Raw genomic sequence first — 17417 nt, forward strand, 5'->3', positions numbered from 1 at the left:
TATTAGCCCATGGCATAGCCAGGCTGCCTCCTCCCCCCATCCACAGCCTCCCCTCCCCCTGACCAAAGAGAAGGGCTGTTGGGCAGCTTTTAATAAATTTGGCACTTTTCTGCTTTCCACTGAATAAACGAGATGTTTAAAAAAATAAAAAAAAAATAAAAAGTAGTCACGAGAGCCCCTGCTTTGCACGGAGGAGTCGAGGATACCCAAACAGAGAGCAGTGGGGACCGTGGGGGGGGGAAGGCTGACCTCACTTCTGAACGGCAAAGTTGGAGTGGGAGGGTCCAGGCACGAAAGGTAAAAAGGGAACAATGTGAACACGTGAAGGAAGCCAGAGCACCACGCACAGCGTCAGTCTGCATCCTGACAGGGGGAGATAAGGTGGCTGGGGAGCCAGCGGTGCTTTCCTGGAACACAACCTCCGCTTGACACTCTCTGCTTAAGCACTGCCCATCTGTATGTTATTGAGCCGGAGCCTCTGGGGAAAAGAGGAGCCACAGGCACAGAGAGTGAACGAGGGAGGGAGGCAGCAAAAGCGCTTTTCTTCCCTACTTTGCTTTTTTTTTTTTTTTCACCCTTTTAAATAAGGATCTGGTTAGACTGCCTTGAAGTGCCACATCTGGAAACTGAACGCTGAAAGAAAGTTAAAATAACTGAGGCACCACTAAGCCAAGGGGGGCTGATTGCAGAAGAGGGTAAACAATTACTAAGACGCTAGAAGACCACTGCTGGATGTAAGGGGAGGAAATGGCTTTGATCTCCGCCTGGCCCCTGGTTTTTCCTATATTATTCTTTTCGAGATGCTTCTCCTCCAGCACAGCCTCAAGCGCGGGAGGCGTCTTTCTGTTTGACATTGAAGGTAGCTCAGCGGTCAGCATGCAAGAAGCTACTGTTATCAGAGGGCAGCAGCAGGCAGTAGCTACTGGAAGTTGGGTGCCTTTTGCTGAGGTACAGTAACTGCGTTCTCTCTCTGGTGTCTGCGCTTTTCTGCTTTCATCTGTCTGTGTCGAAGTTCCCATCTGGTTAACGTTAGCTTAATCATTCGATCCTTACAACGATGCCGGAGATTTTTGCAGGGGGTCTGAGACGCTGCATTTGGAGACTAGAGAGATACAGTTCAGGACTTCAAAATGCACACATGCCCTGCCTGCTGCGAGCAGGCAGCTGCTGTGCTTTGCAGCGAGACCAGCCTAGCACGTCTCCAACTTTCCTGCCAACATAACTAAGCAGGCTTGCCCAAACAGAGCTGTTTTACAAGGGTTAATTGTCACTACACTTTTCTGCTTGCCTTATGTGGTGCTTGGGATTTTAACTGACTTAAATTGCCAGAGAAACTCTCTCTTTTCGGCGCATACACCGTGCAGTAGAAGTTTGTGCTTCTGTTTCTGAATGCCATCCACCTCCAAAAGTTCCTTTTGGCGATGAGAGCAAGGATAATAAATCAAATGCGTGTAGGAAACTGCCTGCAGAGAAAACACCTGCAGAGATGTTGTGCCTTCCAAAAAGTATGAGGTTGGGATTAGTGACAAATGAAATTAGAGAGACCTGAGAAGAAATTTGACTGTGGAAAATTTTCGAGCAGTCACTGTGTTAGGGGAGAGGGTGATACTTATTCTAGCAGGGCTGCATCTGGAATGATCTATAAAAAAAACACAGCTTGGGAAAACAATAAATTACTCCAGCATGCACTGAGAGGGGGAGACAGTAATGTATCATACGTGGGAGATGCAAAGTAGAAGGCAAACTGAGTTACATAAGGTCATGGGAAGGGAAAGAGTTGTTCTAGCATGACATCCAAAAATGAGGTGTGATTAGCACAGCCAAGTCAGTACGATAATATCAAGATCGCAGTCTCTTATATCACAAGGCTAATTCTACCCATCCGCCCCCATACTACAATTATTAGAGCTAATAGCCATGCAAATTAATGTACGAGCTTTTCAGATGGCTGGAGTTACTGCAGGACTGGGCAGAGCCCACCCCCCACACTGCTGTGGCTCCAAGCAGCAGTGAAACCTCCCAAAACGCCTGCCTGCCCACCCTGTGAGGGACTTGCTGTGAAACATGACCTGTGTGAGAAAACTGGAGCCTAACCCCTGCTTTGCTCAGTGTAGGGGCTCTGAGGAGCCATCAGAGGCTTGGATGGGCTCCATGCCATGGGATGTACATCTTTGCTCTGTCAGCCTGGGATCAGCCCCTGGGAAGCCACATTGCCTCCTGTTGCTTACAAAATGGAAAGTGAATGAAATGCCAGATTTAAGAGTTGAATGGTTTTTGTGGCTGGATTTCACTGGATAAAGGCTATAAATCTCTTGTGGCCATTCTCAGTATGATTGTTATATGGTTTTCCCAAAAGTCATGTTAATAGACTTTACCTTACGAAGGTGCTGTGGGATATAAATTGGACTTTGCAGAAGAATGACAATTTAGCCCCATTCACCTATCTCAGTCATCCCTGAAGTTTCACCTAATATACTCACTAACCGATGTTTCTTCCAGCAGTTTATTTCAGCCCCGACAATGGGAGTATTTACACACTGTTCAGACCCCATATTCCAAATGAATGCTGCTGCCTTCAGTAATTATGCCAAGGCTCTTGACAGCAGGATATTATCAGAAAGAAACTCAGGCTCCTTTGCTACATGCAGATGCATCCCATAACTATGTTTCAGGGCCCACACCCATACCTACTTCCAGAGAGGCCCAGTAGGATGCTCTTTTGGGATAGGGCTGATGGCTCTGTTGCATTAAGAACCTGCTACCCATTGACTCACGAGCTGGTAATGGTGGCTTAGAAACTTACTGTAAGCCCACAGGTTGACCTGGGGACCAAAGAGTGACACCTGGTAGCATCTCTTCCAGCCCTCAGATGGTTTTCTCCTCGCAAAGCCCATCACCTTTCATTCTTGCCTGAGAAGAGAGCCTATCCCAGCAGTTTTGAATCAGCCCTTTCCAAGCCCAAGTTCTTAGCCCACAGCTCACAGGGAACCACAGTATAAACTCCCTTACACAGCACGGCTTGATTCAGCTCTCTCGTCTAAATATTGACTCAGGCCCACAGCTCTCCCAAGCAGACAGAGGCTGTTAGTCACATTGAATAGTGCCAAGTTATACAAGGGGGTTGGTTAGCAAGGCAGAGCTAAGGGAACCACAGGCTCGCTGTGCACAGACCTTCATGAGGTCTGTGGTGCCAGTCAACCGCAGAATCAAACACGCTGCTCTGAAGGCAGAACACAGGGAGGATAGAAAGCATGGCATTTCTGCATGTGGAGAACGTGATAGGCAGTACTGGACCCACACGGGTCTGCATTTCGTAGTGTCTTCAGAAATCCAAGTCTATAGCAGTGTTGATTTCTAAGATGCAAGCCACATGATGTTCTTAATTCCTGGTAGGAGCTAATATTATGAACCAACAGAACGGGCAACCTCAGTTAATGTAAACAAGTACGTATTAGCGCATATTTCTTAGTTTTCCACTTCTCTTCCTTTCTCAAGTTTGGCAGCCTTAAACTTAGAGGCACTTGGAGAAATTGTTTAAAAATTCAGAATTAATGTTAACGTGGAGCTTTCTTGTGCCTTAGATTTGAATGAAAGTCTCTTTGTGTCAGAGAGAAGAGACTAACTACATTTTCAGTGATAGGCTAACTTGCTGTACCTCATCAGAACGTGGATCGTGAGTATGAGTTGGACCTCAGGCAATATCTAAATAGCTTGGTGCCCCAGCAATAAATGAATACATAACTGAGATTCTGTACATATAACTCAGGCATGTAACCTACACTTAAACTTTTTTCAATTTGAATCAGGTATAGCATTCAAGCGTAAGCCCAACTTTCCTATATGATAATGGAGACACCAGGTTTTGAAATTCCCAAATTCCTACTGGTCTTCCCTCAAAGGAGGCTGTTCCCCTGCAAGGACTTACTTCAGGATGGCTCCATTAATTAGCTAAAGATTGGGGCACATTTCAATGTTTAAATTAACTGGACTACGTTCCACCCAATGTAAGGTCATGTTACGTGCAGAATGAGCACTGGTAGTGGCCATTGTGAAATAATATATCTAGCTCCATGCCTCTGTTTCAACAAGAATTCTTATAAATTGATGAACGTTATTCAGAAAGTATAATGAAAAGGATTAAATTGCTAGGAATTTGAAGGTAACTGAGAGATTCTAGAATTCAACATACTAGTACTTAGCTCAGGGGATTAATTGCATAAGGACATACACAGGCAACAATTTTTCAATAAGGGTTTCACTGACCTACACATGAAGGTGCAATCACATGCAACAAGTGGAAATTGAAAGTGACTGTTCATACTAAAAGTTAGTTACAAATTTAAATTTTAAAGGTAATTAAGCAATGGAGAATGTATCCACTTGTGTTGGATTGCTTATCAAGAGGCAGATCAATATCAACAACACTCTGTGAAGTACTCACCTCACACATGTATAACTTAGGATGCTTAAGTTCCTTGGGATAGTAGCGCAATAAGGCATGCAGGGGAGATGTTATGGTGCTGAAATTCAGAGGGAGCATGAGCCCAAAGCTCCAGATCCAGCTCATCAGTGTAACCTATCTGCAGCTGACTGCATTAAGTTAAAGATTTTTTTTTTTCCAAATAAGGATGGATTAAAATATTTTGCAAGGAAGGCTCATCAGAGATGAAAGGATTTCAGACTGGCAGCCCAACTGCAAATGAAAGCAAACAAGTGAATTGCAAACATTAAGAACCCTTGGCTTTGTGTTCAACCTTTTTGCTTTAGGAGGGCAGAAGGAAAAGGTGTAGTGAGGCACAGAGACATGAATGAAAACATAGAGCTAACTTGTGAGAAAAGTTACATCCCACTGTCAAAAACATGCCTTTAAAATAAGAGGTAGGTTGTACATTACCATTAGGATCTAAAGCCTGCCACTGTCAACATTTACGTTTGCAAATTTCACTGACATTATGATTTTAATTGTATAGATACCAATTTTATTTCCCAGTAGAATCAAAGTTGCTTGTAATCAATGGAATAGTACAGAGTCTGAGGTGAGAGTAATCAATGGGGCAAGACCTCAAATACTGGAGAACATGGCAAAGGGTTCCCTGTGATTCACATTGTGTAGTCACTCACTTTAATGCAAAATGAATGTAAGGCGATATCCAGATGAAGATTCACTTCATTCTTATATCCTACAGGAGGCTCCAGAAAATAACAAAGAAAGCCGGGTATAGGAGGTCCATGTAGAAAGGATTAGTGGAGAAAAGAGAAGACATTCTGTGGAGATATTTGTTAAGCGAGAAAAGATGAATTGAAACATCCTCTGTGGAAAGAATTGAAGCGTACAGTGGGAAAGGAAGCAAATAGTTGAAGGAGAGGAAAAAAATAGAGCAGGAATGAGATAATCCAAAGCCTTAAGGGTAAAAAAAAAAAAAAAAAAAAAAAACTGAAGTAGCAGGGAGAAGGCATAGAGCCAATTCTCAGACTGCAAGAAAGCACGATATTGTTGGATAGCTTAAAAACTTTTTCCAGCATCAGTGCTTTTGATACAGGGGAAGGCAGAATAAGAGAAGTCCTTTAAAGGAAATTATTGCAATAGCCAAGGCAAAAATTAGCTATTTACTATAGAAGACAGTAAGAGGCAGAAATAAACTGTAGGAGCTTGCACAATAAAATTACATGCTTAACTGTCATTTTTTCCCACCTGACTTACAGTAGCAGCTGCTGATCTAAGTTTTCAAAAACAAGAAACAATATCTGAGGAGCTTTCTTTCTGGTTTTCTAAAGCAATAAGCAATAATGAGTGCAGGAACTGTAGTAACCACACCTCTCTAAAATGGCTTACGTTAAATATCTGAAATAAAACAAGTAAAAGCCTTGGCCACTTATTAACAAATACTCAAATTATCACCAAATTGCCTTCAGCCCTTTCCCAAAAAGTTTTGGGACAGGAGGCCTTGTAGACTGTTTAGAGAAAGCATCAGTTGATCCTTACTTGTAGCATTATTCTGTTCAAAACAAACTAGTGCTAAAAGAAACAGCAGAAGACCTAATCCTGAGGTCTGAGCCAAAAAGGGTTTTAGCTTGACAGAAATCTTTATATTCTTTTAAGCTAATGGAAATTGCACCTACCATTGAAAAAGCAGATCTTTAAATAAATTCATTTCAGACCCTTAGGGTTACATTAGGTTAACTCCCATAAGAAGCAATTCGGATTTTTTTTTTCTTCAACAAGGTTATGTTCTGAGAAGCTTCTATTAGCAGGGAGGAAGTTTTACTGCAGATGTTTGTGATTCCAGCTTAAGTTTCTCATCAAAGCTTTAATGAAAATCAGCTGCTAGGAGCAGAGCTGTCAGACCCCAAACCTTTTAAATTGTAGGACGCTTAAGTGAATGGAACCTAAGGACAAGGCAGATGGATAGTTGGAAATGTTCTCTATTTTGAAAAGGTGCATAAAGCACCTACCAGAATAATGCTATTTAAACTGCACTGAGTTCCCACAAAGTTTTGGGCTAATATCAGGAAAGTGCACCAAAGCCTATTCAGGATTGTGAAAACCAATAAAAGGCAAAGGTGTTTCGTGCCCCTTCTTATTCACGATATGGGAAGCAAGTTAAGAATTAAAATTCCAGGTTTTCCAGAGGCCATGAGACGCAATGAAATAACTGGTTACTGAAAGAGAACATACCTTGATTTTAGCTGATAATACATCTACAATTTTAATTACAGCTCTTAGTGTTCATGAGCTGTTCAAGAGAAAATAGGTCTTGTCTCTGATTATGATATAACCAGCCACTGATAATGTACAGTTTGCTTCAGGACTTTTATTTCAAACCCACAAACATGGACACATTTGGTTGTTATATTTTAACTGGTCATCTCGAACATTTGGATCTGATCCCAGTTCATTTTCGGACACCGATGTGAGCTGGGGATGTTTGGGTTGTGCATTTTAATGCAAGATTCAACAATTGATGAATAGTACTATATACAAAGCTGTTAGAGCTCCAAAGATTTTGAAACCTAATTCTTTGTCATTAAATGATTTCTGAGAGGTTTTCTTAACTACCAGTCGGTTTATATACAGTGTATATTTGGCCATGCAAGCATAGATTGACTAAGTTGCAGTAAATATGACCTGGCTGGCTTGTCTTTCCTCTTTAAATCTCTTCAACAACTCTTCAGATGGTTATTTCCTTAAAATAAATACTTCAAATACACTAGGGCTCCTTTTTTTTTTTTAATGACAAATAAACAAGAAACTGAGCCAAAAATCCAACATAAGAGACACTAAGAAAAGAAATATGAGCCAAAGAATAACAAGAGGCTAGTGAAAAATATTTTATGAATTACTATTCAAATTTTACAATATTCTATAAAGAACTAAAATGCTATTTTTTTAAGTTCTGACACAGGGAATCCAGGGAGGATGGGAAGAACTGGCACATAAGTGCTAAATCCAATCACAATTTAATAAATAATGAATAAAGAGAACCTACCTGCATGAGGAACTTGCAGTGATCTGGGGGGTTGGAAGTAGGTAATCTTTAAAGTCCTTTCCAACCTAAGCCATTCTGTGATTCTATGATTCTAAATACAGCCATTTTATCTAAGTGAATGACAGTTAAACTCTGTCTTCCCAACAAAAATGAAAAAAGAAAAAATTATTCAGCCTTTCACTGCTAGTGCCAGATGTAGGAAGATACATGGGGAACAAGTATCTAAATCAGATCATTTCTGGGCTATGTTGTACCCTGTTATTGCCCAATGATTCAGTTGCATCCTGTAGCTTTTGAACAGAAAGTCTTTTCGGTGGCAAGAAATGAGCAGACTTCATCTTTCTGCAGGTTTATGGTTTTCTCTGTCTCTCTACTTCCCTATCAATGGAAGAGACTGTCTGCAGTGGCTCTACAACATTACTAAGGCACCAGCTAATTACTTCTAAGTCAACTGAAATCTGGAGTTTGAGTAAGGGATTTTTCTTAGGGATGGGGAAGGAGATGATTTTCTTTTTTCCTCTCGATGCATCTATTTTTCCCTTCCTTGAGACAAGAAAATGATTCCTTCATTATTAGACCTTACCCATGATGAAACCAGCCATGGGCAGAAAGGCAGTGAAAGATCAAGACAGGTCATCTCTTTTCATACCCCTTAAATTTCCTCTGCCCACCTCCAGGTATCCATCAGAGAGCATCTCTGGGTGCAGGACTTGCAGCACAAGATTAACCATGCACAGCTGCCTCCCTTCCTTCCCACACATTTGCAAGGTGCTAGCATCACCAAGCTGGAAACTGTGCTGAGAATACAGCCCAAAAACGTGGCACCTTCTGTCAGCTGTCCCATTTTGCCCACCATCAGGCCACTCTTGGGAAGCAGAGATGGATGAAAGCTCCTTTTCTTGATCTGTCAAGTTCTTCACACTGTGGCTTGCATTTGGTACTAACAGGCTTTTAAATTTATGCTTTGCCAACTGGACAAGAAGATCACTTTATGTCTCTACTGCAATTCCAAAATTTCAAAGAGCTGTAAAATCAAACCAGGAAATACTAGAAACTTGGTGAGGTAGTTGTGGCAAAAGGGAAATCAAAGGAAGCTTCAGTCATCCCTGAACACCTTCCTCAGGTTTACCACTTCTGATTTAACGCTGTCCCACAAGTACAGTAGTACATGCTTTAAGAAACACTTTTATTGCTTATCCCTCCAAAAATGTTGTGTCTGTCTGGAAATTTCTCTGGGACTGCTGTACTACATCAACTGATTATGTCCCCCTTATATGGAGGACTTAGGTGAATGGAGTATGGCTTGGAGAGCACATTTTGTGTGAGTGATCTGTGGGGACTGGGTGGAGGGTGGTTAATAACAAAGCAAAATTATTTATCCTTTTAGCTGTAAATTGTTTTCTTTGAATAAGATTGGTGTTTTGTTTGAAAGAGGAAGATCAAATAGCAGCCCTTCCAGCTGCAGATCTTCCATTTGCAGTAGTGAGCATCTGTAACTGTAATATTTTTACTTAGTGGCTGTAGTAATAAGAACATCAGAGTGGAGGCTGGTGTTAAGCTCTAATCCTTAGCCAGCTTGCAGACAGCTAAGACATTTTAGTCCTTCCCCTCTTTGGAGAAGAATGCCGTTTAAGCAGAGGCTTTGTCTTTCTCACTGTATATGGAAAAAATGACTACGCACTTCGATGGAGAATGCCTAGCTGAGAAGTGTTTATGTTGGATCCAACCCCATCTCTGTTGCTGAATGGCATTTTGTTTTTCACTTGGACTGGAGAAGGGGTAACAGTCTGGAAACGTTTTCAACACAGGAAATTTTGAAAATTAAATACAATTACCTTCTTAAGGCAATAGATAATGCCGGTGCTCCACATAAAGCCGTCTGGCTTTCAGCTTTGGATTGTTTTTATGGCAGCCACAGTTACTCTGTCACTATTGCAATGGAAGCATACACAAACCCCACTGAGGAACAAGAATATTGTGACAGTGGTCTGGGAGGGGGTCTCCATGTGGTTTTTGCCTGTTGTCCACTCTCTGTTTTGCTTATTGGTTTGGGGATTACCTGTGGATGACAAGCCATATTCCCTCTCCCTCCAACTCCAAACTCCTCTATGCAACAGGGAAAAATAGAAACTTTTTTTCCACACCACCTCTGCCAACAAGATGCTATCTACAGTCAGAGCAACTGGTTTCAATCTTGCTACTTTTAGTTTTAGCAACCACTGAGTGTTTTGTCCAAAACTTTGGGAAGACAGTTTCTGCCAGCAGCATAATCTGGTGTTTATTATCATCAGAAAGAAAGATCTATTTTGGAAGCTGACAAGTTGATAACTCTTCAGGTGATGCATACATATTCCCAGTTGTCAGGGGTAAGCCAGCAAGTGAGGTTTTCAAGTTGGTCTGTTATTAAGTTAGGGCCTTGTCCTGTCTCCCTTAATGAAAACACAATTTTTTCAGTAAATTTTGAGGAGAGCTCAACTGTTCCTTATATACAAATGATGAAGATCTTATTGTGTTTCAATAAGAAACACAATGCTTGCTTGGGTGGAAAATCAGAGTAAATTCAGTCATTAGATATTCCCTTTAGCAGCTGCAGGCTGGCCAGACATGGCATGCATGACTGCAGAGCAGCCGCTGCACTGCGCTCTTACTGAGACATCATCAGAGACACAGACAAAAAGGGATGATACTGAGAGCCACACACAGGGGACAAGATAAAGGAGACTAGTAATAGGAAACGGCTTTGTTTCTTTCATCACTCACTGAACTATTTGTTCACTGAAAAAGATTATGGATTCAAAATCAGTGACAGTTTTTTTTTGTTGATTTTAACATTAAAAGATTCAAATTGCTGAGGATCATAAAAACACACCACTGCAGTTTTAATGACCATTTTGTATACATGAAAAACCCTAGAAACCCTATTATTAGATTCATTAGCCCAGTAAAGCCTTAATTTTCATTGAACCTATCATGTCTTGGAATTTAATTTGAGAATATGTAATAATGTTGGAGTTTTTTCACCAAATGACATTCAACAAGAAATAATTTGCTTTCACATTTGTAAGCTAAATAACAAAATAGAAAGCTTGTTATTGTGTAATTCAAGTAATTTCTTTAGTTTGTAATCTCATTAAATGTAATTAGAATTAAGATATCTGCCAAGATAAGCGGATAAAAAAAGATTACCGGTATTGTGTCCAAAACTCTTCATCAACTTCTGGTTAATTCCTGATTTGCAGCATCACTGGAGCACTGGAAGCAATAAATATTTCATAGCTAGCAGTGTCAGAAATTGAAGCAAACAATACAAAAATTTAATGTACTACATCAGATTGTTTATTATAAAATCTATCATGAATATTTTAAAAATAAGTTTGAAATTGCAAATAACCAATTTACGTGAGGCTTCTGTCCTTGAAACAGCAAATTCAGTAGAGTGGCTTTTTCCATGCAAACATTCATCTAACAACTGTAGTGTCCTAGTAAATGGGGTAATTAACTGCCTGGCTATGATGTCATAGAATTGATGTCACAGAAATGACGACAGAGAATTTACTTTTCCAGTAATAATATTTAGAATGTGACCTCTGTCATCCAGAAGAATTTGATACTGTGGACTAGAGGTAATGTAGGCTTACAGAAATTATAGATAGTGCTTGGGGGACTTAGGGGAAGCTGATGAACAATCTTATTTGGTTTTAATTCTCTAGGTTTGTAAGGTCTCAAAGCTCAGATGAATTTAGCAAACATCAGTAGAGAAGAAATAAAACTGAAGAGCAGATGTTTGGGTTTGTGTGCATATTGTGGAGCCCTTCACAGTGTAGAGCTGGACTTCTGCCCATCTCTTACAATGACTTTGCTGACAGAATATGTTTGGCCAATGGGTCTGGTCAATGGCTCGGTTACTAACTTCTGAGAGCCTCATTCTGCAGGGAAAGACAAAGATTCCTCTGAAATGTCACTACATAGGGATTTATAGGTTCAAGTACAAAGACAGCAAAGTGAAGAAAACAGAAATCCCTTGAACAGCTTAAAACCATTCTTACAAAGTTAATTTCACTTTTTCATGTGAAATTTTAGTGCATTCTTTCTTTTTCTCTCCAACTAATCCTTTTCATATACCTTTTTCATATACTGTGGCAGAAAACCCTTGAAGGTCACTCATGAAAGCCACCCTCAAATATCAGAGTGTGGTCTGTCTCTTAGGAAGGATGGAGAAAAAAATGGGAAAGAAAGACAGCACAATGTCAAGCAGTGCTGTCTAATTAAGTAAATTATTTTAAAGAACGGTTGTTTATTTGTAAGCCAAAAAAGTTCTTTCAGCACTGGATTAAAAAGACTGAAGTCATGGGACTGGCAACAACTTCATAATCATAGCAGACATTGAAAATAAGTAATGGCTACCAGAAATGTCTGTCATATGGGGACATACATTATTCCCAGTTGTTTTGACTAGTTCTCTTAAAAGAAGTCATAGAATCATCATAGAATCATAGAATGGTTTGGGTTGGAAGGGAACTTTAACATCATCTAGTTCCAACCCCCCTGCTATAGGCAGGGTCACCTCCCTCTTCACCAGGTTGCTCAAAGCCCCCATCCAGCCTGGCTTTGAATGCTTCCAGGGAGGGGGCATTCACAACCTCGCTGGGCAACCTGTTCCAGTGTCTTGCCACCCTCACAGTAAAGAATTTATTTCTAGTATCTAGGCTAAATCTACCCTCCTCCAGTTTTAAACCATTTCCTTTTGTCCTGTTGCTACCTGCCCTTATTAAAAGGACGTCCCTAGCTTTCCTGCAGGCCCCCTTGAGGTACTGGAAGGCCACTATAAGGTCCCCACAGAGCCTTCTCTCCTCCAGACTGAACAAGCCCAGCTCTCTCAGCCTGCCCTCATAGGGGAGGTGCTCCAGCCCTCTGATCATCTTCGTGGCCCTACTCTGGACCTGCTCCAACAGCCCCATGTCCTTCTTGTTTGGGGGGCCCGAGAACTGGACACAATACTCCAAGTGACTTGTTTCATTGTTGTGGATTACACTGGGTACACAGAGGTTCTTCATCTTGTGAAAACTAGAGCTGATGGAAGTTCTGCAGATCATGTTCTTTGTTGTTGCCTTCCTGGATTTGACACCAACTTGGGGAAACATGGAAAAATAGGAAAGCTTGTCTTGATCCAAAAAATGAGATACATGTGACTGGGAACAGAGTTTTAAAAAGGCCTGAAGCCATGGGTGTGAAGAGTAATAATTATAGAAATAAGGCTGTTATGTAGCACTTCCACTAGTATACAACAAAGCCCCTTCCAAAGTTGACTGTTGTCATTATTCGATTTCACAGATGAAGAAACTGAGGGAAAGACTGACGTGCATAGTCACACAAGATGAGCAGAATAAGTGTGGTTTTTTAGGTCTTGATATCTTAATGAACATGGTTAGAGACAATGGAGCCCACGTATGGAAACAAGGCAATAATTTTCTCAACTATTCAGTGAAAAGCAATATTTTTCTTATGATAATTTCAAACTTAATGTAATGAAACTATCACTGTGTAGGTTTTAGTAGACTAAAGGTGATGGGATGTCATGAAGTGGATGAGTGACTAGAACCAGGTGCAGGGAAATGCCAAATGGAGAAGAGGGATAAGAGGATGAATGGAAATCCAGACCAGGAGGACACAAGCAGAGAACAAGACAACAGTAGAAGAGCTGTGGGAGCTGATTGGTGACAAATGGAGATCCACAACCCATCAACGTAATGTTCTTATTCGCCATTAATAGAAACAGCCCAAGTACAAAAGCCTCCCCCATGAAGGGCCAATGAGCAACCATCTCATCTGGATGACATTTACTGTAAGACCATTTAAATGACATTCAAGCCTTGTTGCCAACGAGAGAGACACATAATACAGACAGGACTAAAAGGTATACTATAAATAACAACTGGAGTGAATGAGTGTTATGAATATAAATGGAGGAGACATGGATTTAATTAATATCTCACTATAAATAAACAGACCTACTGGAACATGCTGTCTGCATCAAACCCCTCAAGGCTACAAGTCGTCACTAAGCTTTTGAGGAAACTTGAAACCACACAGTTTCCTATCCATAAGATTATTCTTTCTCCTTTGGAAAACTGAAATACATCCACATTTGAGGGACTTCAGAGCCAGAAGAAATTGATATACAAAGGATTTGCACCTATAGTTATAAGTGTAAAAAAACAAGTGGCGAAAAAATGAATGATGGTTATCAAGTACTTCTACATAAAGAGCCCAAGGATGACTTCTAGAAATGTGTCTGTGTTCATGAATAACATGTCTTTGACTTGAGGAATTTGCAACGTCTGTTACTCTGCTCCCAGGGAGCAAGTAATGGTCAAAAGTCCATCAGTGTGCAATTGGAAGTCTGGATTTTAAAAGTCCATGTTTAAAAGTACTGGACATCAATTATGCCTTGAGCTGAGAAACAGAGGTAGAAGTCATGTTGGTGCCCTCAGTATTTTCTAGCTGAATTAAACACTGTAAGAGTCTCATATCTGTTGGAGGTAAGGAAGTTTGCTGTGTAATTAATACTTTCCAAATATTATAAGCTGTAAAAATTGTGCCTACTCAGAGCAGTTTTAAGCTAGGCTGTCCAGGTGTCAAATGTTTTGTTTGCTTACATACCAGGCAGTATTTTTAGTGCAGAAAAGGTGTGCTTTTTAGACTGAACCAGAATATGTCCTCAGAATGGGGTTATGCTCCTTTGTTTGCTAGGGCTTTGCTCTGTAGCCGTTCAAGGAGTTGCCAGGCACAAGCTCTGTGGATTGTCCAAGTCACTCACAACAACTCAGAGCTCTTCTTCCCAGATACATCTGCAGTGCTCAATTGCAGCTTGAGCCAGGAGTGAATGTAGCAACCTTAATGTGATGGTGAGGATCAGTTTTGCTCTTTGTAAAATGGGATGATCTTGTATCCCATAGGCACGTTAGAATTAATGTTGCTGTTTGCAATGAGCACATAGTATCTCAGATGACAATAAAAAGTCTTAATAATAATTGCTTACAAATTTCTTTCATACAGTCATAGAACCATAGAATCGTTTGAGCTGGAAAGGACCTTTAGAGGCAATCTAGTCTAATTCCCCTGCAATGATCAGGGACACCTACAGCTAGATCAGGTTTTCTCAGAGCTCCTTCCAGCCTGATCTTGAATGCCTCCAGGGACAGGTCATCCACCAACTCTCTGAGCAACCTGTTCCAGTGCCTCACCACTCTTACTGTAAAAAACTTTTTCATTATGTCCAATCTAAATCTCCCTTCTTTTAGTTTGAAACCATTTCCCCTTGTCCTTTTCTAAATATGCTCAATGCTGTCCAAAGCCATCAAACTGATGTGAGACTGAGTTATTAGCATCAATAAGATCAATTCCCAGATAGCAATGTTCAGCAGCATTTTTTTAACGCTTTGTAAGAATTACAGCTTTACCAAGGGTGTTAGCATATATTTATGCTTTCTACTCCCACCTCCAAGAAGAAAAATATATCTCAGAGATGGGCTGAAAATATTTTGCTTGTGGATTTTTGAATGCATGAGTATTCAATGGAGATGGTAGCACCAGTGCAGGGCAATATAACAGAAAGCTTTGAAAGCTAGCTGTAAAAATCAGAGGAGATGCTATCAGAATGAAGGGAAACATCACACTTTAAACTGGCCAGAATCAAGCTAACTCAAATGTAGCAACACAACTGCTTGGGTGATTCACCTGCATCTGAACTAGCAAATCTCCCTTTGCAATCAGTAATGAGCAACAGGCACAGCTGACCTACTTTAGATGCATTTTCTTATAAAAGGAATTAAACCAGCCAAAGGAAGACTAGTTAGCTTATTCTCATGTGGGTATCTCTGCACTGATGATGCTCAGCCTGCTGCGGTTTGGTTGTCTTACACAGGCATCCCGCTGCCCAGCTGCAAGGGTTGTTGGCCTAGGTGCCCCTAGGTCAGCACAGCCACAGCTGTGTCAGCACAGCGTGCACCTGGGCCAAGGAGGTCCCATGAGGTTCAGCCTAGGCATGTCTTCATTGCTGACATAGGCATGCCAGTGATATTTGCTGAACGCTGGAACTTTTCTTCTGTGAGTACTTAGCTGGAGATTGAGTATTTCCTAATGTGAATACAACATTGTAGGCAATAAAGACCAGGAATCTATTTGGAAAGGAATCTTACCTATTCTGAAGAAAACAGAGAAAATTGGAATAGCATCAAATGTACAGTAGAGGACTGCCTTCTCAGAGCTGTTTGTCTGATGTTCTAATTTCCAATAAATAATTAAATAAATAAAAATACCAGGAGATATTCAAGCAGGAAAAAATCTTTATTTTTAGGAAGGGCAGTAGGTTATTTATTCAAGTTGGTGTAAGCAAGCAATCTTCAAAAAGGCCCCAGTACTGTGTCTGCCAATTCCAAATATTGTACACTGAAAATAAATAAACAAAAGCAAGTATGTTTGGGTTGGATTGATTCCCCAGGTAGCAAATGGCTGTTGCTTCTGTGGCAATACCATGTATTCCAGCAGACTGGTCTTTCCCATAGACCCACAGATTTTAAAATGAGTGGAAGATGTTTAGAGTATTCATTCGCCTCTGCACAGCAAAAGATTCTGAGTTTCAGGGAATTAATATTATGCTGAATCCTAAACTTCTGTTAGGCTAAACCATGCCTCCTAGAAAAACATTACACCTTGACGTGAAGCTGTCAAGAAGGGAAGAATCTATTGCTCTATTCAATGGGTCTAATTCTTCTAATCAACATAATGGAAACCTGTGCTTTATTAGTCATGTCTGATTTTGACAGCTATCAGTGGCTGATATGATGCCTAGTATATCACAGGAGTAACATTTTTCTGTTTTCTTTTCCCTGGTTTCTGAGGTGAGGCTCGACAATGAAAGGTTTCTTCTTTTTTTCTTCTTTTCTTACACTCAGTGCATTGTACACTCAGTACAGTGAGAACTTCGAGGGTCACAGAGATCTGAAAACCTTGATCAATCTATGTCAAGTGATACTATTACACAAATAATTCACAATATGTGTCACAATTCTCCACAGATATGTTTCTGTAAGTAAATAACTTATTTTATCAGATGTCACAGTTCTCAGACTAGGACTCTCAAGAATACCTGTTCTGTCAATATTTTTACAGAACAGCTCAATCTGCAGAAAAATGGAAACTCTAATGCATAAAAGGTCTTCCAAACTAAAATTGCATCTCCAGTGTACTTGTCATACCATCAAGATAAAACCAGTGAATAAGCTGTGGTATGTCTGCTCAGCTGCAATACTGGTGTATGTCCTTGAACATCATCAGATGACTGCTAATGAGAATTAACTTAATTCTCTTTCAGTGAAGGTGAAAATAAAATATTTTTTCAAGGGGCTAAGAGCATGCTCAGGAGCAGTCATCATGGATTGGCTAGCATATCTTAATTTATGGTACAAATAGTTCTCTACCCTTTTGACATATGAAGAAATGCAATGAGGTGGTTGCCAGAAACTAAAAAATTCTTCATTTTTGCCTCACAGGATTAAAAATCAGAGAAAATACAGGTGCTTACGACAGAATAGAAATTATTTGTATTTCCACATGCTTGGGATATTAGTTAATCCAGGTAATTTTAATTTAATCACTAGATTCTGAATTTAACGATTTAAATGTGACCAGGTTGCATTCACTTTCACTACCCTGAACTGACTTAGCGAAAATCTGCTAAGCAACACCATGATGTTTGATCCTTGCCCACCTATCTGAACATCTATGCAGCCGAATGAGGATCCTTCCCAGATCTGGAGGAAAGCACACCTTTTGACTCTGTCCTTAGCCAGCTACAGCCAAGTCTCACATAGTAGTGACACGGTAGCTAATGTGCCCTGACTGCTACGTGGGTGCTGTTCTTCAGCTTCA

The 17417-nt window shown here is 40.5% G+C and overlaps 1 protein-coding gene across 1 annotated transcript in view; it reads left to right on the plus strand.

Annotated features, from left to right (window-relative positions):
* Positions 279–17417, plus strand: part of LAMA4 (laminin subunit alpha 4) — a 94912-nt gene continuing 77773 nt past the window's right edge. Inside the window, exon 1 of the mRNA XM_021391121.1 lies at positions 279–948. Coding sequence (XP_021246796.1) covers positions 748–948 — 201 coding nt within the window. The 5' untranslated portion in view covers positions 279–747. The remainder of the gene's footprint in view (positions 949–17417) is intronic.

This window comes from Numida meleagris, chromosome 3, assembly GCF_002078875.1.
Source record: "Numida meleagris isolate 19003 breed g44 Domestic line chromosome 3, NumMel1.0, whole genome shotgun sequence".
NCBI lineage: Eukaryota > Metazoa > Chordata > Aves > Galliformes > Numididae > Numida > Numida meleagris.